The sequence below is a fragment of the Drosophila sulfurigaster genome, chromosome 2L, assembly GCF_023558435.1.
Source record: "Drosophila sulfurigaster albostrigata strain 15112-1811.04 chromosome 2L, ASM2355843v2, whole genome shotgun sequence".
Classification (NCBI taxonomy): domain Eukaryota; kingdom Metazoa; phylum Arthropoda; class Insecta; order Diptera; family Drosophilidae; genus Drosophila; species Drosophila sulfurigaster.
Window position 1 is genome coordinate 13,803,325 of NC_084881.1, and position 24,883 is coordinate 13,828,207.

General features: G+C 40.6%; 1 protein-coding gene and 1 long non-coding RNA gene across 2 annotated transcripts in view; one reads left to right on the plus strand and one right to left on the minus strand.

Annotated features, from left to right (window-relative positions):
- The window catches only part of LOC133844355 (uncharacterized), a 28,596-nt gene extending 4,044 nt beyond the window's left edge, over positions 1 to 24,552 (minus strand). Inside the window, 9 exon segments of the mRNA XM_062278304.1 lie at positions 446 to 617; positions 709 to 870; positions 964 to 1,119; positions 1,218 to 1,519; positions 1,651 to 1,824; positions 2,945 to 3,086; positions 3,391 to 3,533; positions 3,626 to 5,273; positions 24,361 to 24,552. Coding sequence (XP_062134288.1) covers positions 446 to 617; positions 709 to 870; positions 964 to 1,119; positions 1,218 to 1,519; positions 1,651 to 1,824; positions 2,945 to 3,086; positions 3,391 to 3,533; positions 3,626 to 4,892 — 2,518 coding nt within the window. The 5' untranslated portion in view covers positions 4,893 to 5,273; positions 24,361 to 24,552.
- LOC133850929 (uncharacterized) lies at positions 18,161 to 18,779 on the plus strand. The gene is made up of 2 exons (XR_009895715.1): positions 18,161 to 18,243; positions 18,331 to 18,779. It is a non-coding gene; the product is annotated as an uncharacterized LOC133850929 (long non-coding RNA).
- Positions 24,553 to 24,883: the final 331 nt, after the last annotated feature.

Below are 24,883 nucleotides of genomic sequence, written 5' to 3' on the forward strand. Positions count from 1 at the left end.
ATAAAGTCTTGAATATAAAACATCTAGTATGTTATCTAATAAGAAACTCATTTTTACCCAGAGTTTAGTTAAAGAGATTTAAAACAATTAACATATAAGAAAATCTTTATAATTCGGTAATTTTACCCCTTGATTACCATTGAAGCTTAAATCTCATATCACTTATAAAACAAGTAAGAAAGCTACACTTGAGTGTGCTCGACTATGAGTTACTACCAGGGAGGTATTATTTAAAAAAATATTAATATAATATAAATATATCCTAGAGTCTGTTACATAGATTTCCTGCAGGCAAACACCCTTCTACCCTATGGGTAACGGATATAAAAAGGCATCAGTTTATTTATAAATAAATTTACTCATAATTACTAAATAGTTAAAATATTACAAAAGACATAAAACGTGTTTCCAATTAGCTGTCCATAGCTGTATGGTCAAAACTTACCCCAAGCCTTTGAAAAGTGCTTAAGTTTGATGCGCTCCAGTGCCAGAATTTTAAGTGAGTATTGAAAGCCGCCCAAGCCGATGCCATAAAGCCAACTGAGTATGCAGAGACCCTTGTAGCCCATGACAAAAGAGAGAAAGAGTATGGCCAGTGCAACAATGGCAATAAAGAGCTGCAACAAAATGGAAAGCAATGAATGGTTGTAAAACCATTGGTGTGAGGCGTGAGTTGTTCGAGTTTGTTAAGTGTAAAATCGTGCTCACCTGAGTAACGATTTTGGTATTGATCACAAAGTGTTTGATGACAAAACAGCGACGCAGCAAAGCGCCTGCAAGCACAACGCCTAGAGCCATGGAGATGCCCAGAAAGGTTTGCAGCAGCACAAGTTCCTGCACATCGGAACCCTCCTTGGCGGCATTGAGAGCCTGGGTTAGAGAGAGACACAGAGAGAGAGAGAGAGAGAAGCAATAATATTTAATCGTTTTAACTATTGCCATAAATCGTCGTGTTTGGCTTACCATGAGGAACATGGGCGTATAGATGCCGAATGCAGCGACACTGGAGGTCATTAGAAGGATTTTAACTGTTACCGATTTGAGGGATGATATGTCCAAAAATAAATATCGACTAGGCGACTCGACCTCATGGGTCAGTTTTGGTTTCTTTTCCCTCAGCTACAGCGATAAAGAGTGAGAGAGAGAGAGAGAGTTTTGCCATTAGTTAGAGTTTGGGGATTTTCTGTGTATGTGTGTGTTCGACGCTTGTGATTCACCTTTTTGCGTTGATTTTTCAAGTGCTGAATGGCCCGTCGCTGCGGATGGTAGAGGGATGCGGGTCGATACATGAGACCCATGAAAAAGCTGAGCGCCGTTAGAGCGGCCACAATTTGAAGACCGAGGCGCCAGCCAGCCTTGCCAACGCCCTCCTTTAGGATGACGGAGAACAATGCGATGCCGACTCCCTCGCCGGACATGGCCACCATTTCGACGAATTGCCGCCGACGCTTAAAGTAATTGCCCAGCATCACTGTGGAGGCTTCTCGCACCATAGAAACGCCAATGCCAAACACGATGCCTGCCCAAAGCGAAAGCAACGCAAGAGGAAAATGTTAAGCAACTTCCGCTACGCACCACAACATGCACATTTATGTCTCTGTATATATACTGTATACTGTACATATACATACAGATATTAAGTATACGCACCATAACTGAAAACAACCTGACCGAATTCCGTGGCAAATGATGTAAACAGAATGCCCAGCGGCATCACGAGACCACCGACAATGGATAGCAAGCGTATGGATCGCTTGCGACACAGCGACACCACAAACGGAATGGCGAGCATTGAAATTGACCAACTCAAAGCGCCCAGCAGCTCTGCAAAAGAGGAAATAAGGCAAAATTGTAAATAAGTTAAAACATAACTTTGTTGCAAATATTACTTCAAGCACAATTAGGTTTATGCATGCAAAAATCATTAAGCTGCAAATAAAGTTGGCATATGTTATGTGTAAAAATAAACAGCTTAAAATTGAAGCAGACTTTCAAGAGCTAAACATTCTTAGCATGCCGCGGAGTCTCAAACAATTTATTAAGTCGACGAGAAATAAAGTACAAATAAACAAAAGCAGCAGAAGCAACATGGCAACATGTTCTCTGTGGTTGTGATACTCCTCGAATTTGCCCACTAAGCTCTGTCCTGCGAAATCAGCGGAATACTATATTGAACATCTAAGCTGCTTAATATTCATCTTCTATTTTTTAGCTCTCATTTTTTGTATTTGAATTCTATTTATGGAATTATGTATTATTAGCTCAATGCTTATTTTGCTTTTAGCTGATCACAACACTTGGCAACACTGTTGAGGAATATTTAACCGCATATGAATATAAAAAAAAAATTAATTTAATTCCTTTTTGAAATCATTTATTTTTAATACCACATTCATTCGTGTTTATATTATTTTAATGTTGCTCACTTTACTGTTTATTTTACTCGTAATAAATTTAATCAGTCTGCCAGACAACTAGTTAGCTGCCACTTCAGACTTCAACACTTAGCAGCGTCAAAACTTTTAGCTGAGGACAACACTTGGCAACACTGTTGAGGAATATTTAACCGCATATGAATATAGATTTAAATATAGAATATTGAAAATCTATGAATTTAATTCCTTTTTGAAATCATTTATTTTTAATACCACTTTCATTCGTGTTTATATTATTTTAATGTTGCTCACTTTACTGTTTATTTTACGTTTAATAAATGTCTGTCAGACAACTAGTTAGCTGCCACTTCAGACTTCAACACTTAGCAGCGTCAAAACATTTCCCCCATTTAGTCACTTTAAAACTGTGCTTATTTTTAAATGAACTCATTTTAATGTGCTTTAATTTGGTGTCTGGCCACGCATTGCATATGCTGATAAGGATTAAGGCCACAAGCTCTTTGCTAAGCACGCAGCATGCAGCTGCCAAAACAGTGAAACTCACTTACCGATGCCACTTGTGTTATGCAAATGCTGCACCGCATAGAATAGCAGTAGACCATAGCTCAGTTGCAGACCCGTGGTCAGAATATGAACCAGAAAGGACACGCCGCATATGATCCAGCCCCAGCCGCCGTCCGGGTAAAAATACTACAACAAGAAATGCACATAAATATATTAGAGTTTTTGAAGCATTACAGTTGAGGAAGCACTACAGTTAGAGAAGAGTGGCAGTTGGTTAAATTAATATAATAATTAAGGTTTGACTGCCTCATTCGCTTTGTAGTAGAAGCATTGCAGTTTGAGAAGCATTACAGTTGAGGAAGCACTACAGTTATAGAATATGTGTAGTTGGTTAAATTAATAATAAAGGTTCGCTTTGTAGTAGAAGCATTGCAGTTTGAGAATCAGTAAAGTTGCAGAAGCACTACAGTTTGCAAGTCACTGCACTCACCTGTCGTATACGCGTTGTGTCGACTCCTGTACGCCTCAAGGCGGGAATATTGCGATGCAACAAATGAAATTCTCGATCAGCAAGCGCTGGAAACGCCGAATCCTCCTCATCCGTAATATGACTGGGATGATGGCCTTCGAAGCCTGCGGCAGCGAAACAATTGAATGTTGATTAAATGGAAAATCGACGGAAAATGGCAATGACTGAGTTCGCTCGGAGTTGGCTCATTACTCACCCAAGTAGCAGCCGCCATTGGGCATAAATGGCTTTGGCGCTGCTGGAAAGCCACGCTGATGATGGAGATGATGTTGCTGCTGTTGATGCTGCTGCTGTTGCTGGTGATACCAATTATCGCAGAGGCAGAGCGGAGGGGCATAGTGTGGCGTGGGATTGTACATGTAACAGCAAGGATTGGGATTGACAGTGCTGGCCGCATACCAGCGAGCAGCTGGCTCAGGATGTGGTGGCAATGATGCTGCAGCTGCTGTGCAATGGCGACTGCAGGGTGCATGATGCATCTGTTGCTGCTGCTGCTGCTGCTGCTGATGTTCGATGCTGGGCAAAGTGGCATAGCTACCAAAATTGTCACAATGCCGCTGCTTGGCTGTCGCTTGAAGTGGAAAACGCGTAGCCGAATTCAGATTTGTGCCATGGCAGTGACGAGCTGACTGTTGCTGCTGCTGCTGCTGCTGTTGGGACTGTTGTTGTTGCTGCATTGCTGTTGCTGCTGTCGACTCTTGCTGTTGCTTCTGCTGCTCAGTTGGCAGATAGGAGAGACGTGGACACGAGACCCACCAGGCCAACGGTTGATTGTTAAAGCGACACTCGGGGCACAAATAACGTGGCGTGTTATGCGCCCCGTCTGCTCCCTGTGGCTGCCCTTGCTCCTCTTCCTGCTGCTGCTGATGCTTTCGCTTTAAGCTGTCTGTTGTAGGTGCTGCTGCTGCAGCTGCTGTTTTGTTGTGGCCTTGTTGCGGATGTGGTTGTGAATGTGACTCGGGATGCTCACAGCTTAGGTTGTATCTTCGTCACAGCGCACATTTGTTGCACAGCACGCTGCCTCTGTGTTTCGCTGGCCGCACCAGACTCGAGTATTGCCGCTGCAGCTGCTCCTCGTCGTTGTTGTTGTTGTTCTTGTTGTTGTTGTTGTGCTGTTGATGATGCCTTAAACCAAGACTAAGACCGTGACTGTGGCAGGTCTGAGGCAGCGGCTGCTGTTGTTGTTGTTGATGATGCTGCTGCTGCTGCTGATGTTGCTGTTGCTGATGGTGTGGCAATTGCAGTTGGGGACAGCTGCCGTAGAGCGCTGATGAGGTATTTGAGAGGCGGCGATAGTATGGAAACCGATTCTCCATATCATTGCCACCATTTAGGGGCGTTGTGGGCGTCGGCGTTAACGACGACGTGGGCGTGGCACGTTGCTGCTGCAAGCGTGGCAAACAGGAGCTACGGGCTGTGTCTCTATCACTGCAGTTGCAATCGCATGTACACTGGATGACCATTGTTCAGTTCACACTCTCTCTCTCTCGCTTTTAGTCTGTCTGTGTTTGTTTGCTAGTGTCGGTATCGGTGTTGGTGTTTTGTGTTTAGTGTATGACAGTGTTGTGTAATGCTTTTTCCAGCGCAGTATCGTGCTGTGCTGTGTTGTGCTGTGCTGTGTCCACTTCAATGCATGCGGCACATGTTATATATCGAGGTTTAGGTTGAGGTTGCGCTTTCTAGGCCAGCGTCAACCAACTGAAACCCGTTGAGGCCATCTCGGCCATTTTGGTCCACATCTGCTGCTGCTGGTGCTGCTACAATTTTCCGATTTTCGATGTTGTCGTTGCTCTTTTCAATCCATTCCTCTATCCCACTAGCTTTTTATTTCGCTTTTTTTGGCACTGCAAAAATTGGGAACATGCACACATTGCACCAATAAATAAATAAATCAAAATCAATTTGTTTGCTTCACGCACACAAACACTCTTACATATAAACGCACACACACTCGGATGGCATATGAAATGCATAATTTAATTTGCTGTTCAATTGCGTGTATTTCAATTTGCCTGCGAGTCATGCGGAACTTTTAAACTACACACGACAACAACAGAAGCTGCAGCAAGCAAGGATAAAAAATAAAATAAATAAATTTAGTTTGCGGTTACAGTTGCAAAGCCATTGGATTAGATTACTTAAATGCTTCGGTCGACTGCGAATTGAATTGAAAACCTCCAACAACTTTATGTTTGAAGAGATTTGTGCATTTCATGTGCGGCGCTGGCATGTGGCATTAGAGTTTATGTTGATAGCTTCTAACTTCGCACACTTGATAACGCTTTTTTGCTTTTGACATACATATAGTATGTACATATGAAGTGTTAGCTAGCAACTTCATATAGAAAGAATTCACACAAGTGAATTTAAAGAAATTTTATATATTTTTGAATTTATAATTTAAATAAATTTTCATGAAGTATTTGAAAATTTGTTTAGGCGCCGAGCAGAAACTTTTAATTGCACTCGCCAGGTGGCGTCAAATCTCAACTCAAACAATTTAAAAATTGTCGCCAGAGCTGGTACTCTTCTAACACACACTAAGCGATAAGCAATTACTGAAGTGCTTTCATTCACACAAAAGCACAGCGGGCTTGCCCAATTGATTCCACATGCATTCATATATTCGTGTATAAAATAATAACTGTTAGCACTGCAGCCCTCTCACTCTATCCTCTTCAGTCTGATCTTGGCTTATTTGTATGAGCTTTCTGCTGCACTTGTCTCTGTTTTAAAGCTCTCACAGAAAACTTTTAACATGTGTTCAACAGAGCGCGCACCAGTTTGCCGGCGTCGCCTCTTCAAGCCGCGTTTCTGGTTGCAAATGTGTGTTTTTTATTGTTTTTCTTTGTAATTAAAATTGCGAAAAAATTGCAATGCAAATAAAACCAACACTACAATTGTGAAATCAGTGTGAGTGCAAGCATACAAAAAACAAACAATTATAAAAAGATGAATAAGCACATGTACATACATATTATGTACATATGTATGTGTGTACATATTTATCGGCAGTGCCAAGAGGAGCATACCAAGAGGAGCATACCATGTGGGTAAGTGCTACATATAAATAGTTATTATTGTAATGTTGCTATTAATCTATTAATTTAATGCACATATGCAAGCGCATAAATGATTAATTAACATTTTCATTAAAATTTGTCGTATCAAAGTATAACATAAAGCTTGTTCATGAAAATATTTATTAATTAGCAACACACGGTTGCAATGCATCACGTGTTAACTCGATCGGCCGCATAGGTGGCGCTATCGTTGTAATGGCGCCAAAAACATGCCGACTTGTGTTTGTTTAATAGTAAACAACACAAATTGGAAAAGAACACATGGCAGAAAAATCTGGAATCCCAAAATCGAATTACGCGTGTATAATAAATGAGCATTCACTTTGTCTAGACTCCAGGACCTCAAACCAAAGATGACCAATTTCTCATTATTATTCCAAAAATTAAATGCACGTGTTAAATGAAGCAAATAATACGTCGCTCATTTTACCTGGTGGAAAGATACTCATTCATTTGTGTTGAACGTGTGCCGACAAATCATTCATCAATCATCACTTATCAGTAATCAGTGGCCCTCACACACACACATGAAATATGTCGAAGAGAAAACTTTATCCTTGGCGTAACCGCTGCGGCTCAGTTGGCTGCTTCTTCATCTTTTTAGCTTTGGCTAAAAATATAACTGTCAAATGAAGCACATCATTCAATTTTCGCCATAAACGTTTGGGAATTACAAGTTCGAAATTGATTAGATCAGGCGATTTCCTCGCTAAGTCAAAAGCTTATGTGTGAGAGTATGAAAGAAGGCGATACAGCTGTCGATAGCCATAATCCGAGGCGAGACTGAGAATTACCTTATTTCCGACCGAGTACGTTCAATTTACCATTTACGTAAGAATTTAAATTGCTTAATCTCATATAAGTGAAACAATATGCGACTATTATCAGCATGTGTACATTCGCATAACGGATATTTATTATCAACATCAACAAACTTTGAACTATAAGTTATAAATTACTCGAAGCAATAAATTTCTAAGTGAAATACTCAAATCTATTATATATGTTGATAACTAAGGTAATCCAGCAAAGAATAAAAGTTGCTATTGCAATTGCTACCAAACAAATTGTGAGTTCAGTATTTAATAAATACTATTTATTTGATTTAGTGATCAAAGATAAAATTTGAATCTGAAAATAATACCCTGTAAAACAGTTTTCAAATCTTGTTTACCTTGTTTTTCATATCTTATTTCTACACTCTCAGTCTCAGTATTTGCTCAACTCAATTAATTCATTCTTAACCCATTTTACGTGCTCTGGAGAAGATGCCAGTAATGGCTTCAATTAAAATATTTATTAAATTTCAACTGCGCCGCAAACAAACCAGCAAAACAATTTCATAAGTCTGGGATGAAAATGGGAATTTAATCATTATTCGACCGAGTTCTGACTTTGAGAAATTGACCAAGCGATTGCTGTCGACAGTTTGGCACTTTTGTTAGTCAACTTTTTGTGGCAATTTGAATGTATTCCAAAATTACAAATTAAAGTGAGTGAAATTCCAATTGAATTTGTGCACAGAAATTCGGGTCACAAAGTTAGAAATAGTACTAGTCAATGCCCTGGACAATTTACTGGGGATGGCCATAAAAAAGGAATTGCTTATCATGACAATTTGGGAAAGACCCACCTCCTCCTTGCCTCACCCCATGAAAAAGTATCTTTATTTTGGGTCATTGATGTTCGATGTGGAATGTGGATGTGTTGTTGTCTCGAAACATGATTGATTTGTGCTCTTATTTATGGCTACCCAATGTTGGTGTGATGGAATCGAAGTCAGAATCGAAGTCGATGTTCGGAGTCAGAGGCAGAGAGTTTTCTCAGTTTGTAGTATGGTATTTTTATCGTTTCGATTAGCTCAGTGTCCTTGGAACAGGCCATAAAGATGATAAATGATTTGGTTGTGTTTGGCTATAAAAAACTTGCATCCTCGTGCATCGCAATGCGAGGGAAAGTGCAACAACGCCTCCTTGTAAGAGAAACGACAATACCAACAACAGTGAGAGAATGAATACTATATGTATGTATACATAGCGATGCTTTATCCTGTGGCCCACTATTCCACTTTTATGGTTGCACATAACGATTTAGCCGACAACAGCAAAAGGAACTTTTTACAATGCACAACGGCGCATTTAAATTGATTGTAAGCACGAGCAGAAAGACGAAGCAGTGGCAACAGAGTGTGGAACTGGCAGCACAACAGGAAGCATCCAAGGAACTGGCAACATCAATCAAAACGCATTGTGCCGAAGCGCCAGAGTTAAGGATACTGCGGGGAGTACACCACAACACATGGCAGAGAGTCGAAGCACGAAGATCCCAGCTTAAAATGGAGGCAACTCACTACAGCGAATTGTCCGCAGACCAATACAGCAGTTCCTCTACCTGTGGAAGCATTAAATTTAAGAACCAACGAAGGCACATTGGGAAGAAGCACCTAGAACCAATACATAAAGACATCCTCTTCTAGCCGAAACACTTCCTTTAGCAGCCAAGTAAGTGCCTGAGCGTGTGTGTGTGTGTGTTTTGGTAATATGTGTGTTTGTGCACATGAGCGTGAGCATATTGCCTACACATGACGATGAAATACCCGATTCACTTCATAAACATACTACTGCTAGAGATGTGCACGTGAGCCAGGAAGGAACAAAAGCTGCAATAAATAACAGTTTACAGCTAAAGGTTATCCTCTTGAATGAAGAAATACTGTGGGTCTTAGGGGACGCATTTATGGAGGAAAACTATTTTAGATGGAAGAAAAGCATGAATATAAAATGCACTTACGACTCGCAGCCATAAATCACATAAGTTGTTCAGCAATAGAGCAGTTAATAGAGCAAATATCAGGCATTTAGTGGCGAGAACTTGTATCGTGCTTCCATTAGCATCACAAAGAAATTCTCTATAAAGTAAAGGCTACAAATATTGTGTCTTTTTCTTCTGCCCTTACGGATATGCACAAAGTAAGCCGAAAATATGCTAACCTATCTTGTACCCTGTAAGCAAACAATGGGGTTGGGGTGTCCGTAAATATTTTCTGAATATATTTTTTGTTTCTTTTCTTATTTTTATGTAATTTTTTCGGCTTTTTATTTTATTTCTTGTTTGCCAGTCGACTGTAAAAATGTTCACAGCTCGAGGTTGCCTTGGGCTTCCTTTGGCTGCTGCTACCACTGCCTTGGCCTGTTTGCCAGGCTTCTTTGCTAGCTGACTTGCTTGATGCTGTTACTGTCCGCAGGCGAAGCTTAATGTCAGCCGAACATTTCAATAATAATATCCTAGATACTCGTACGACGTGCTCTTGTGGGCCATGCCATATTTTGGCTTTCATTTCAGGTCAGGGGGCTTTATGTCCTTTTAAAATGTTATATTAAAATGTAAGCGTTGTGCAAATTCAAATAACTCAGAACGCAGCGTTGATCAGAGCATCTGAAAAGACCGTCCGCCCACTCAAACCAAGTCAGGGGTTGACTTAACTGGTCATTGACTTTACCAACTTTATGATGCACTAAAATTAAATATACAACGTGCCATATAAATATCGTGCATCGTGTCTGTGCATGTGTATATACTCTCATATTCAACACACACATCCACACTCAAAAAAGGACAACTTTTATTTGCCACACTCAGCAAAAGGCAGAGGCAGGCTTACGCAGGAGCAGCAGAGCAGAGTACTGGACCTTTTGCGGTAGTCCAGCCAGCAACAGGAGCTGGACATGGCCAATCCCTTTGGCTTGTGCTGCTGATTAAACATATTGCCTCAACCAAAAAAAAAAAGTGAGAAAAACAAAACACACTCCACAAACTTTAAGCCACTAAATTTAATTCACACCGAGAAGTTGGCTCAGTTGTTTTTTCGAGATGCTTTTCGAGCTTGTTTTTTCATTTTGATGTTCTTTTTTTTCTCCTATTTTTTGGCTGTGCTTCGGGTGAATTGTCGCCCCTGTTGCCAGCTTCCGGGTGGGTAGATAATGGATATCATGTTGCCGCTGGGTTTACATTTTAGTTTTACACTTGGCGTTGTAATAAACACACGACAATACCACCGAACTCTACGAGCTTGCTGGCGCTGCGAAAAACCCTTCCAAGAAAATAGCATAAAACGTCTGCTGCGGACGTTGTTCCCACAAACGATTCCACACCAAATTCGTCTAGTTCAAAGCGACGACAAGAGTTAAGCTTATGAAAACATCAAGTGACCCAACTCTGATCCCCTTAAGCAACTTGGCTGTTTAACCCAAATTACTGCAAGTTGTTTCCTAATTTGGGTTGGATTTTGTTGAAAAAAAGATTCGCCTTTAATCTTGAAGAAAGAGCAACTTTTTTTTTAAATTACTTAATTTAATTTCACACATTGAGGGCTTTTTCAACTTTTTGCGAAAGCGTTGGCTGGAACATTAAGTTACTTCTTCTGCAAGTTGACTTTTTTATTTCGCTGTCTGCTGAAAGGGTACAAGCTCTGATATGCATGTGATTGTATATGTGTGTGTATGTGTGTGTATCTTAAATTTTTCCGCCTTCCCTGAGGGAAAAATATTTCCAAGAGAAACTGGCAGCAGAACATATTAATACTTTTTCATTTACATTTGGGAGAGGTTGGAAAACTTGAGAACGATTCGAGGATTTACTGAAAACTTTGCAAGTTGACCAAAAAAAAAAAGAATAATAATAAAATAAAATCCAAAAAAATTTCGAAGAGATGAAAAAGCAGCTGAAGAAAAAGAGGAGAAGAAATGTTTGCCTTTTGTCCCCGAAGTTTTCGCATATTTTATCTGCAGCGCTCTGACTTAACTGCGACTAATGGATTTATGTTTCACCAATTTACAAATGGAGATCTACACCGGACTTAAAATGTGTTTCTAATAAGCCCCTCTCGTTCTCTCGCCCGCAGTAGGCTCAAATTCAAGTCCTCGAATAATCAAATTAAATCCCGAGGTTATTCGCTTAAATGCCTCCCCCCAAAGTATGCAACATTATTTGGTGTAACAATTTGAAAATTGCTTCGCAAAACCTTTGCATTCTTTATACATTTCACTCTTGCTTTTAAATTTATTTATTATATTTCTGTTGGCTCTTGGCTCTTGGCTTATCGGCCGACCGAAGTGCCATTAACCTTACTCAAAAATCCTATCAGAAGCGTAATTAGGTTGCCTGCTGAGCGGGCAACGAACCGAGCAGCCATCGAACCAACCAAGCAGCAACCAGCAGGCGTCAGGCAGTCATCCTTAATATTAATATTATTATAAATAAATTTAAAACGCAAACTTGCTTAGACCTCAAATTTTCAGCAAGCACATACCGAAATCTTTAAACGCACTGCTAACAAATTGTTGGTGGCTGTGGTACAGGGGGACGATGTCAGGTGGTGCGGTGGTGCGGTGCTGCGGTGGTGTGGCTGTTTTGTGGCAGGCGTGAACCGCATCATAAAGCGTAAGCTAAGCCCTTCTTGCTTGAAAAATGACACTTCCGCAAAAAAAGGCGATGAACGGAAGCCCAACGCAACCAGCAAAGGAAGGGCCTAAAACAACGAAAATTACAAGGAACAAAGACTGCAGATTATAGCCGCAGGGCAAATACTCTAGCGGAAATTGCTACTATACAAGTTGCAAATAGAGAAAAGAAATTTACGTGCTAAGTGCAAATACTCTTCTGGCGAAATGCGTTGGATTTTTATCTCATATTTTGTAGGGTTTTAAAAGCCAGCTAGCAATCCATTTCAATAAGCGGTGTATCAAAATCTGATGTGCCAATATTTATTTCATAGGTATAAAACTTCTCAAACTTTGAAATCAAGTTAAAATATCAAGTCAAATAAAGCAAATAAAATGTAAAAATTTGCTTGAAATTTCAAAATTCAAGTGAAAATAACTAAAGCCTTCTCTTGCGATAGAACAATAATTTGTGACATGCATGTTTTATAAGTCAGATAATCCCCCGACCTTCTAAGTAAAAGCCTTTTTTTATTGGCATTTCTCAATTGCCTCACATATATATTTTTGCTCCATATCCCTTAGTAGAATGTTAATTCTTTTGGCAAGTGTATAACAACCTAAACAACTGGACGCAACTAAATTGGGCATGGGTTTGGTTTTTGGGCTTGGGCTTGGGTTTGGGATTGGGTTTGAGTTAGAGCTTTTGGGTTAGAATTTGATTTCCTGACTTGCTGCCTTTGCTGCTTTGCTGCCTTTCTTGTTTACTGACTGTTTTTGTTGCCTGCCACTTTCCACTTGCCACTTTACCGCTGGTCGATTGCCGTTGGCTGGTGCTTGGCTGCTTGGCTGCTTTATCAACATCGAGGAAGGCAGCTCTGGAAATCGACACAAGCCATTTTATTATTGGCTTGTGCTTCCCCCAAAAGTGACTAAGGTAGCAACAGAAGTTGATTCCCAGCTTCCTCCTCGCCCCATTGTCCTGGTTGCCTATTACTCGTTCCCCGGCGGCATCGTCTTATGCTCTTTTGTTTTGGGTTGACTCAGTGAATCGAATTAGCATGCAAAATCTTTTGTTTGACTAACAATGTGTCAAAGTGTGTGACGAGAGCGCGTTAGTCTTTGTCAAGCTTCGAGCTTCGAGCTTCACTCCCAGCAAGCTTCAAACAGCATCCCCCGCACCCGCACCTGACTGACAGCCTCTCTGGAGCCTTGAGGCCATTAGGCTGATAGAGTCACAGATTCTGCATCAGCTTTAGCTCCTTCTCATCGTCATCGTCTGTCCCCAATGGCAAATGGCACAGCTCTGGCTGAGTAACTTGTCTGATGACACTGCTGGTCATCTGAATGGAAACCGCAACTGAGTTATTGTTATGGCCAATTAAAGACGTCTAATTAGCCATAAACCTGTAACGGTTAAACTAATTCACTTAATGGTCCGGGTTACCCACAAAAGCCATTCAGAATAACGAATGTTTGTCGGTCTTCCTCGGAGGTGGGGAGTCAAAAGGGTTCGAATTAAAGCGCTATCAGTTTATAAATTTAAGCAAGCTCTCACTGATGAGATACAATCGTATATCAATATTTGTCTTTATAAATCATATTTCTTTTTTCGATGGCATTAATTTATTGTTATCGAATCATTAAGACATATTTTAAAAGCATCACGCATAGTTAATCTCAATCCGTAAACTAAATGCGTCCTCTCTATATCTCATGAATTACAAATGGCGAAATGGGAGCAAAATTGTGTAGAGAGAACCTGGTTTGGGCCATGATTAATGTACCAGCCATATATCAATGGTAGCATCTCTTATAGGGGTTCATTTTTCAAAAACACAAAAACAAAAAAAAATGTATTAGGAATTTCATTAAAGCCGCATTAAATTGCAAATGTGTTTCATTCCCCCTTCACTCTGTGCATTTCAGCTAATTATTTATTCCTGCGGTCAGTTTTGTATTTGCCAACTCTATTGAATTGGGTCGCACTGTAGGGGCTTTTGAGCGGAGTGGAGCGGAGTCTGAGAGATGGAAGAAGGGAGAGATAGAGGGGTTAACGAGGGGGTTGCTGGGAATGTTGTCCATCTTAGGATATTGTTTGTCATCTATTCTAACCAAACTGAAGCTGCTTAATTAATGTTAGTTTACTTTGATGATGTTGCTGCTGTCGTCGACGTCGTCGTTGTCTTGTTGTCCTCGATGTCTCGTTGTGGCTCCTCTACATTGTGTTGACCTTTTAGCAAATGCAACTTGAACCACTGTGTGTGAGCAGAGTGGGCAACAGCAATGGGTAGAGGAAGTGGAAGTGGGGAAGAGAGGTTAGTTGGCGAATAAGTAGTCCAACAGCTTGTGCTAAATTAGCAAATGACATAGTCAACATGGCCAACATAGCGGCATGCCCCATGCCACATACCGCATGCCAGCAAGGCCTGCTAACCCACAAAAGAACGTGCAATGCCGACACCATTTACTCGCCTCGCCTCACCACCCATGCCCACCTCGTCCCTGTCGCCGGCACATCCATTTCATTCCTGACGCCTTTGCGCTGACACAAAACATAATGCCGACGGGCAATGCTCTTTTAAGCACGCAGCTCTCACTGAATGGATGGACCGAGTGGGTGTGTGTGGGCGGGTGGGCGAGAGGGGGAGACTCTGACTCTGAATCTGAATCTGACTGTGGTGGCAGTGTCTAGCGAAAGTGCCTCAAATGCGCGTAACAATGATGATTATATATACTCGTACTTGTACTATAAAAAGCAAAAGAGCTCCTCTGGCTCCTCTTCTCATCAGAATTGTGACAAACACAAAAAAAAAAGAAAAATAAAATACCAACAACAACGCAAGCAAACAAACAAAGAGATAAACAAAGCGACTTTTCTCTTGCTTTCGCTCGCTCCTTTGCTGACAGAGACGTTGACTTTAACGCTGCTTTCATTAGTCGTAGGTAAAGATAGTCTCTCCCTCCATCATCCATCCCTACACCCTCTTTTACGAACCCGCTCGAACCCAGCGAACTCAGCTAACCACCTAGAAGAGCCCATAAACGCCCCGCTGATAGCTTCTTTATGTCTTGGGTCCAACTTGAAGAAGACAGGACTTGCAACTTAGGGCGCCAGCTGACTGTGACACTTGGCCCCCCAAACCCAAGAAAATTATGCTAAGGCAGCACGAAAAATATTTTAAATTGAAATTCTGTTTATCGCGCTGACAAAATCGTCCAAACCGACCAAAAACTCATGGCCCCATCCGCCTACGCCACCGATCCGACCCCCAAAAGACTGTGTCGTCTCTTAGCATACATTGTTGCCTGGCCTCGACTCGACTCGACTCGACTCGACTCGACTCGACTCTACTTGAATCAACTCGACTTGGTTTCATTTGGTTTGGCGTGGTTTTGGTTCAAATTGGTGCGGTCTGGCCTGGTCTGGCCTGTCCTGGTATGGTCTCGTTGGGGCCGAGTTGCCCTGGCTTTGCTTTGCTTTTCGGGGGTAATTCAATAAAGTGGAAAATGATGCTCATCGTCAACGTAATTTGCTTTCGTGGTTTGCACAAATCTGCCAAGGAGGCCAAACTGACTACTGATATGAGCACTGAGCGCTGAACGTTGAGCGCTGAGCACAGTAACCGAGATAAATACATTGTAGGGGCCAAAGTGTGCGAAAGAGATGGCGAAAACGAGGCTCTTCAATGCAGTTAATCGGTTCTTCATATCATATCGTCAAACAGACGGCAAATCGCTGAAAGTTGTCGTCGTCATCATCATCATCATCAGCAGCGGCAGTAACATTCTCATCCAGCTGTGCCTAGAGATGGACTTGTTGCCCTCGTTGCTGTTGCTGTTGCTAGCACAATTCGTGCGTGATTCGGCTTGAGAAATAGATTTAGATATGCATCTAGATTTAAAGCTTAGGCAATATAACCTAATTGAGCTCTTTTGGGCTGCAGAAAGCAGCTGTGGCTTTATGCTTGATTTGATTATAATGTGTTCTGACTCAAGGCTTGCAAATATTATTTTTTATATCAGTTACACTTTGGGATAATCAGGAGCAACTTCAAGCTTTAGGTTTTTCGGTCAAATTTCGATTCAGCTTAAAGGTTATATTCTAGATAAACATTATCTCGAAAGATTAATTGTTTTAGCTTTTGTTTTTGGACTTTGAGTGTTATGGGAACGCATCCCTAGCTGGAATGCGATTAGTAGACGCAATAGCATTAACAGTTAGCTGTCGCGCTCTCGTCAAGTGGCACAGTGCGAAGGACCGAATAACTATGGCACATGACGATGGGATCCTGCCAAAAGAGCCAGCCAACAGAATCAAATCCAAAGCCAAAAACCCAAACCTAAACCCAATCCTAAACCAAGCGCAGCCCAAACGAAATTCATTGAAACCCAAAAGAACCCAAGCGAACAGAAGCAACACATACAAAAGGCAACTGAGTGGCCGGGACACTGATGATGAGGTGTACGAGTGTGTGTTTGTGTGTGTGTGTGTGTGTGTGTGTGTGTGTAAGAGACGACCCCATTACGTGCCAAAGCACTAAAAACAAGCCCAACCAGCCAGCACAGGGTGTTTCAGTTTATGTCAATGAGTGTGTGTGTGTGTGTGTGTGTGTGTTTGCATCGCTCGTAAATTTTGTCATATTTTCTCGTCTTTTGCGTTCAAAACTTTTTTCCATGATTTTCTCGTTGTTATTGTTGCTGCTGCTCTTCTTGTTAATGCGCCTGACTTTGTTTTGTTTTGTTTTGTTTGCTGTTTTTCTTTTCACATTTTGTTGTTGTTGTTGTTGTTGGCTTTTTTTATATTTTATTTTCATTTTGTATTTTAGCAGCCCATTAAAAAATGCGGCCGCACGCACAGTTTGACATGCACTTTTAATCGATTACAAAGGAGAACGAGCAGCAGCAGCAGCAGCAGCCAAAGCAGCCAGAGCAGCAGCAACAACAACAATGTGCTGACATTTTCTTGGCACACGATTTTCATATTTGCAAAGAGCAAAAAAAAATATATTTTTTATATATTTTGCATTTTTTCTTTTGCTGTGGCACACATGTACTTCACATGTGTGATTGCGAGTGTGTGTGTGTGTGTAAGTGCGAATGTGTGTGTGTGTGTTGTGTTAATGTGTGTTGCCTTTGGGGGCCTTGTTATTATTGTTGTTGCTTAACTGCTGCTGCTGCTGCTGACGCTGTCTCTGCTGATGTCTGCGGTGCGATTAAAGTTTATTTTTTCTGCTTTAATTGAATAATAAATTAAGCGAATGTTCAGAGTTGGCCTGGTCTGCTTCTCTGCCTGTCCTTCTCCTCATCATCATCACGACACAAAGGCTCGACACACACACACACACACACACACAGAGAGAATGTATCGAGTTATCGAGAAAGTAACGGTAACTGCCAAAAGCAAACGAGCCTGACACATGTAACTACACTAGGCCATAATGGCCACAGCATCAGCATCAGCAGCAGCAGAAACAACAACTGTAGTTAGGGAGATTAGGTGTCTGCGTACTTGTGTCTCCATCTCCTCCTTCATCCCAGTCTCTGTCTTTGTCTCAGTCTCAGTCTCAGTTTTTGTCTCCGTCTCTGCGTGTGGCAGGTCGTTAGAGCCCAAGTATTGCTGCACTAGCGTGTAATTAACAAACAAATTTCGTTACAGTTTAAATGGGATTTAGCCCCGAAATATATGAGACTTCACTTCGTAATATTCTGCACATCTGTACAGATAATTATGCAAGCGGAAAAAATGCTCACAAAGTTACTGAGGCAAGGTAACCAGCAACATTATACTAAAAGGATTTTTAAAGGTAAACTCGCGCAATTACATTTATTAAGACAGTAAGAAAAATCTAGTCTTTTCATTTGCATTTTAAAGAGAATATCTTTTACAATGTCTTACCGTATGCAGTTAATTACTAAAAGCAAGCAAGCCAATTTATTTTCTATATTGCAAACTTGTTAAGTTTACCTGAACATAAGTATTTCTAATTTAATAAGATTATCATTGCTACCTTCATTCAAAAGGATTCTTCAACAAATACAATTTCCACGCTGTTGTTAGAATAAAAACTTGTGCGCACGTTCTTCACATTTCTATTTTCACAATTTCCACTTTACTTTCATAAAACTATTGCATCTGAACCTGAATTCTGAATGACGTTAGAAGCCACTTTCCCAAACAAATACCTAAGACTTCGTTTTCAAAACACACTTCAACTGTAGAAAGCTGAAAATCCTTTACAATTGTCGACAATAATTTGCTGCTTTACATTTTAAAACAATTTCCATTTTCTGTGAGTTTTGTTTTTCCTCAGTATTTATTCAATTCGTGTAACAAATTTGCTCTTGTTGATTTTTTTTGTTTTGTGTTTTTGTTTTAGGTGTTTTGGGTAAATTGTAATGTGGCCTCTGGGAAAACAAAGTTGTGTGCCTTTTGACCATCGTGTAGCATAAAGTGCTCTGCTCTACCCGTATCACATGTGAAATGCAAATAAAAAGCAAATAATCAAAAAATATGAATAATCATAATAACCGTAATAATAATAATGCTGAATGTTGAATGCTGAATGCTGAATGCTGAGTCTGAGTCGCATTCTGTTATCGAAGCTGAAGCTGAAGCTGTGCCTGAACCCAGGCATTGTCCTCTGCATTCGTTTGCATGTTCTAACACGCTTTGTTACCTCCGAATAACAAGAGAGGTGAAAGACAGAAAAAGCTGAAATGGAACCTGAAAGGTGGAATAACAGGTAACTGCCAAGCTCCAGAGGGCAATGAATACAATCAACAAAAAGTGTAAACAATAAGCTAAACAACAACAACAACAGCAGCAGCAACAACAAATAAAACAATCAAGAAAAACAAAAACTCTAAGCGAGAGAATGATTAAAAGAGAAGCGCAAATTTATCAAAAGCTAAAATAATTGCAAAGCATTTAAGTTAACGAACAAGGGCAGCGAGGAAGTGAGAGAGAGAGAGAGAGAATGAAACAGGCGGATATGGATAGCAAGAAAGTTGAGAAGCAAATGAAAAGGCATTAGGAAATATGAAATTTAATTTTATTCGGTTTTTTTGTTGGTTGGCTCTGTGTTTTTATTTTTTTGGCCAGGCCAAAACAATTTTGTCCCTAATGGAAACGTTTTAAGAGCAGCCATATGAGTGATGGCCTCTGTGTGTGAGAGAAGCAGTGCGTAAGAGAAAGTGAGAAACAGAGAGAGAGTGGGGGGAGTGAAAAAGCGAGGAGTGAAGAGTGCTTAGAGCTGCACATTTAGCAGATAACAGATACCCGGCTAGAGAGACAAGAATATGACCAAAAATATATATGCTATGTATACATATATAAAATGCATAAGCTGCTCAGAAGTTTAATCGGTTTATGCGACAGCCCAAAGTTCTCCCAGTGGATATGGATACAGAGTGGTCGATGGCAGAATCGGGGGAGAGCGGGTAGCTCCACAATGAAACGCACTAAATCACTAGGGAAGTGCTGGCAGAAACTGCTCCTGTTGCTATTTTTTCTTTGGATCCAGCTGGAGCAGCAAGTGGCTGTCAATGCATTTTTGGGGCAAGTCCTTAAGATAAGATGCGGGTCTTTAGGTCTTTGTCATGGAAGCCTGAGCCAGTTAACTGTCGAAACTTTGCTAGGGATTACGCGCACAAACAAAATCCAGAGCGAAAAGGAAGAGAGAAAGGATAAAGGCATGAAATGCAATCCGAAACAATTTTGGTTACTGCCTGTGGCATAGTTTTGGACCATAAATGAATGTGTTCTTTGCAATTCTTCTCGCCGAATAGTTTCGTTACATAGTTTAAATGCCGCAGAATTCGACTGCGAGCACATTGAACTTTAATTAAAGTTTAATATGTGCCAAATCGCTGAAAATGATTCAGTCACAATTGAAAAACCTTTGGCTGCTCAACCATCTGAAACTAAACCAATTTGTACTCATTTACATTTATATGATTTTCTTTTCCATTTTGGTAACCGCAGAACGAATACATTTTCAAACGAATGCCAATTCCAATTTTGAGCTGGGTCCAATCAATAATTCCTTCACTTGTCTTCTCCCTTTTTCTTTCTCGCATGGGGTTAGTTGCCCCTTGCTTTGATATTGGCCCGATTCACTGTTCAAATTAAAGTCCCCAACTTGTTGACAACAAACAAAACAAAAAGCAAAAAAAACAAACTCAATGCTGAGTTATTTTTCTACGATTCTGAGCGATGCAAACACAAACACAAACACAACACACGAAAATACAAACAGGACAGACACTCGCACATCGGTAGAATTCCTCACATCATTGAAATATTCGTTATTCGAATAGTATGCGAGTGTGTGTACATATCTGAGATGTGTTGTCCTTCCATTTCTCGAGGGCTAAATAATCGAAAAAGGGGAGTTGCGTTCCGCTATACAAAAAATGAACTTGTCACTGAAATTGCCTGGAAATTTGAGCAATCAAATTGACAGGCATAAATGAATACATGTGGCACTGACAGACTAAGAGATATGCTTCAGAATCTGTGTGTCAACAAATTGAAATAGATGAATCGAATGATTTTACAATTAGCTTATAAAGTGAATTGTATTGATGTGAATAGTTCATATAAGTATATGTTTTATTATTATGTATACAATCTATATACCCCACGTCGCTTCACATATTTTCACACAGCACTCGAATATGCCATATTGAATGCATGTAAACAGGTGACTTCACTGGAATTGCCAATATGGGTTACCAAATATTACGTATACGATCTCGAGAAATTGCCAAAACAAATGGAATATTGTCAGAGGTGTGACTGCCAACGCGAGGAAGGGTGAGATGGAGATGGGAGGGGGAGGGGGTCAGAAACACAAGTGCCAATGGTCGATGGCACTTGGAAATTCGATTGATTTTTTGACAAATTCAGTGAAATTGTCTTTCAACTTTCGCACTGTTTGCACAGCTGTCGAGTGTCAACAGTGGGAAAAACAGCGGAAAACCACAAACAAAATCAAGCAGTGCTATGCAAATTTCACACCCCTAACTAACACAGCAGCATCGTCAGCATCTCATCGAGAAGTGTGCCCCCAAACAGCACGAAGACAAATAGAGTGAAATCAACAAACGCAGCGTTAATCAAAAATGAGTGAATATTTCGTTTTGCTTTTTGTTTTTTAATTTGTTGATCTGGCAATGCGTCACAATGAATGTAAATTTCATAAATGAAGTGCTGCAATGACAGCCGATACATACGCACACACACGCACACATCGAGAGAAATGCCATCAATAATAAAATGCAATTACAATTGCCAATGAAATTGAACAAACATGTGCAGCACAGGTAACGGAATTCAACACACACACACACACTCACACTTGCACAAAAAGGTCACAAAAATTACATAGCTCAGCAGAGCGCATTGAATTACATTCGCTTCCCAATTGCCGTTAAACTTGCAAATGCAATTTGCAGTTAAAGATACGGATACATTTACATTTGCATTTGCAGAAACAGCTATAGATAGATACACTTGAAGATACAATTGCAAGTGGCATTGCTGTTGCAGTTTCAACCCGAAGATACAGATGAAATAGGAGATGTAGATGGAAATGGAGTTGGAGTTGGAGTTGGAAGTTAGCTTTGGAGTAACACTAATTGGAAATAAATTCACATTTGCCGCATTCGAGCATTCGTAAAAGAGATATATTACCTGTCTTTAGTTTCAACTGAGCACTTACTTAATTGAGCTTTGCTAAGAAATTTAATTGTTGACTTTGCTTGACTTTAATGCTACTGAACTTAAGATCCAGTACTCGAAGTTCAGAGTGTTTGAATATTACTCGAATATTTTTAATTAACTGAACAAAATTTTGCTGCTCATTTACATTTTGTTTAGAAGTGATTTGAAAGCACTGCGATGCTTCAGAAATCAATAAATTCACAAGAATTTCTTTGAGATAATGAAGATTTTATTAAATTATTTTTATTTAAAATCTGATAATGGGAAGATGAATTTAAAATTAATTAAATCTTTTCATTAGGTGCTTTTTAAATAAACGAATTATATTAATTTACTGACTCAAGTGTTGGCAAGGATTCTTTGTAGTGATTGAATTTTCTTTTCAATTATTTCAATTTATTTAGAAATTAAAAATGAATGGCTTTTTCACATGTCAAGGTGAAATCAAATCAACTTGCATAAATCTTTTTATTGTGAGCTACTCGAGTAACTTGTTAAATTCTTTACTCAAGTGTTTTCAAGAATTCTTTGGAATAAACGAAAATTGTATTTAAATATTTACATACATATATTTCTAAATTGAACACTTTTTGGGCAAGTTTTCATATATAAATTAAATCTTAATTTCATTTCAACACATTTTTTTATCTTCAGCCATTCGAGTTAACAATTCTACTTAGTTAATGAATATATTGCTTATTTGCACTTTTTCTTAAATTTATAGGTAAATTTTCACATATTAATTTGAACTGGATTTCACTTAACTTGAGCACCTAACATAAACTTACCAATCATTAAACAATTTATAAATCTATACCACAATTACATTGTTGTCCTTAATTTAAGCCATTGCCATTTAATATTCGATTTCCCAATCGTAAATATTCCGTTTAATTTCAATTCAAGCAGAGACATGGTTAAAGTTTCCTACTGCTAAAAGGCTTAACTCAACTTGTACTCAAACTAAGTCCAGCTAATCCCTATTACAGTACACACAATATGATATCTTTCCCCTTCCCACCCGCTCTCTTCAATTATGAGGAACTTTATTTCACAGGATACCCAAAACTCACAGTCTCAATCTCTGTGGTGTGCAATTAAAGGCCACATTAAGTTTGACTAGATAATTAAACCATCACTCGGCTCATGAATTCGGAATGTGCTAAGCATATCCAGTGGCATCCCAGCCACAAGAGTGTCCATTGGATCAAAGAACTGTTGTCTGTGTTTGGGAGTGGGAACGAAATTAAATCAAAGTTGATAAGTGTCCAATTTTCATTTCATAGAATTGTAAATCATATTTTATGCTAACTCAGACAACACAGTCTGTTGCAAGCTGTCAATCACAGTCGCAGCCACAGTTGAAGTTGAAGTTGAAGTGGAAGTCGAGTAGTTGCGGCATCTTGGTGGCACATTTATAATGCGGCAGGTGTTGTCCACAAATTGTTCCCGATTGGGAGACCATTTAGTTGTCACTTGAGCAAACATTACTCGACTGCATTAAATTTATGCATTTATTAATTTTATTATGCTGATAGCTCCAATTACAATTACAACTGCAACTGCAACAGCAACAGCATTGCTGCAGCTGCAAACAACATGCTGTGGCATGCCGCAATATTTGTCACGAAATGTTATTAATTTATGAGGCTGGCCACTGGCGCTCCAGAGGCGCAAAATGTGCTAATAATAAAGATTCAAAAGTTACAAAAACAAAACAACAAGTAGAGGGTAAAAAAAAAAAAGAAAAGCTTGAACGCACACTTAATCTAGTTGCGACGTGCTTCCTCTCTCTCTCGCTCTCGCTCTGACTTTCTGCCTCTTCTGCCCCTTTCCACCTCATGCAACACTTGAGCGTCAGCCACCACTTCCACTTGCCACACTCGTAGCAGCAGCAGCAACGTCTCGCAGAGTCATTCAGTGGCGCTTATGTTTAATGCATGCCACAGTCAGCGTGGCAGTTGTAAACGTAACCAGGCAACAACTACCAACTACCAACTGCCGACTGTCGACTGCTTCTGGCTGCTGACTGCGGGCTGCTGACTGCCGTGGACTGGTCTTAATCGGAGTCACAGTCGCAGCAGCCAGCGAGAGTCAGTCAAGCAAAAGTTGAGACCATGGAGGCGACTACAAGTGTAACTGCAAAATGGGCCGAGGGAGCACACGCAGAGGGAGATGGAGGGTGACGCCCAGGGAAAACCCCTGGGGAAACTGCGAAGCACGCACACACACACACACACATACAAACACGCACACTTACACGCATATAGAAAAACTGTCGTCCTCGCACTTGGCTTTAATATTCAAATGGCAACCAACCTAAAGCAATTGTAGCAAACGCTGCGCGGCAAAAGCAAGAAAGCAGAAAAAAACAACGAAATAGAGAATAACACAAGACACAAACGAACCGAAAAAAAAACGCACACTAAACTTGTAGATGCGACCGCGACGAGCAACAGACGAACTTGTAGCTAAACTTGGAGTTGGAGTTAGAGTCAGAGTTGAAGCTGGAGCGTGAGATGTGCCGATTGAGATTGAGATGGAGATGGAAATGAAGTTGTGGCCGGAGATAGTAATAGAGATGGAGATGGAACTACGCTGACAGCTGGAGCACTGATATACGCGACACACACACACACAGAGAGATAGATATATTTGAATACGTATACGCAATACTAACGCGACACTCGAGTCGACACTCGCAAAAGACGTTGTTTGTGTCCCGGGTGTCCCAGCAGCGTTCAACGACAACGACAAACGTAGACGGAGACCGCGACTGTGACTGTGACTGCTAACGGCGAGTATGACTGAGACGGAGACGTTGACGGTGACTGAGACTAACACGCCGCACAGCCAAAATTACACTGAAACCGTTTGTGAATGTGAACTCCAGACGAGCCCAGACGACGACGCTGTGCCAAACCGAAGCCGAGCAGAGCCGGGGAGCCGGCAGCCAGCAGTCAGCAGCCCAACAACAGGCAGACAGACGGGACACAGCGACAGCGACCGACGGCCGGCCGAAATACAACGGGATCATATTATACGAGCGCCAATAGTATATCTATGGCAACCGACTCAAATGAACGAACGAACGAACGAACGCAAAGTCACGAGCAACGTGCAGCATGCCGCCTCCTCCTCCAGTCAGAGTCTGCGAGATGAAGTGTGAGAGAGAAAGAGAGAGAGGGAGAGAGAGAGAGTGG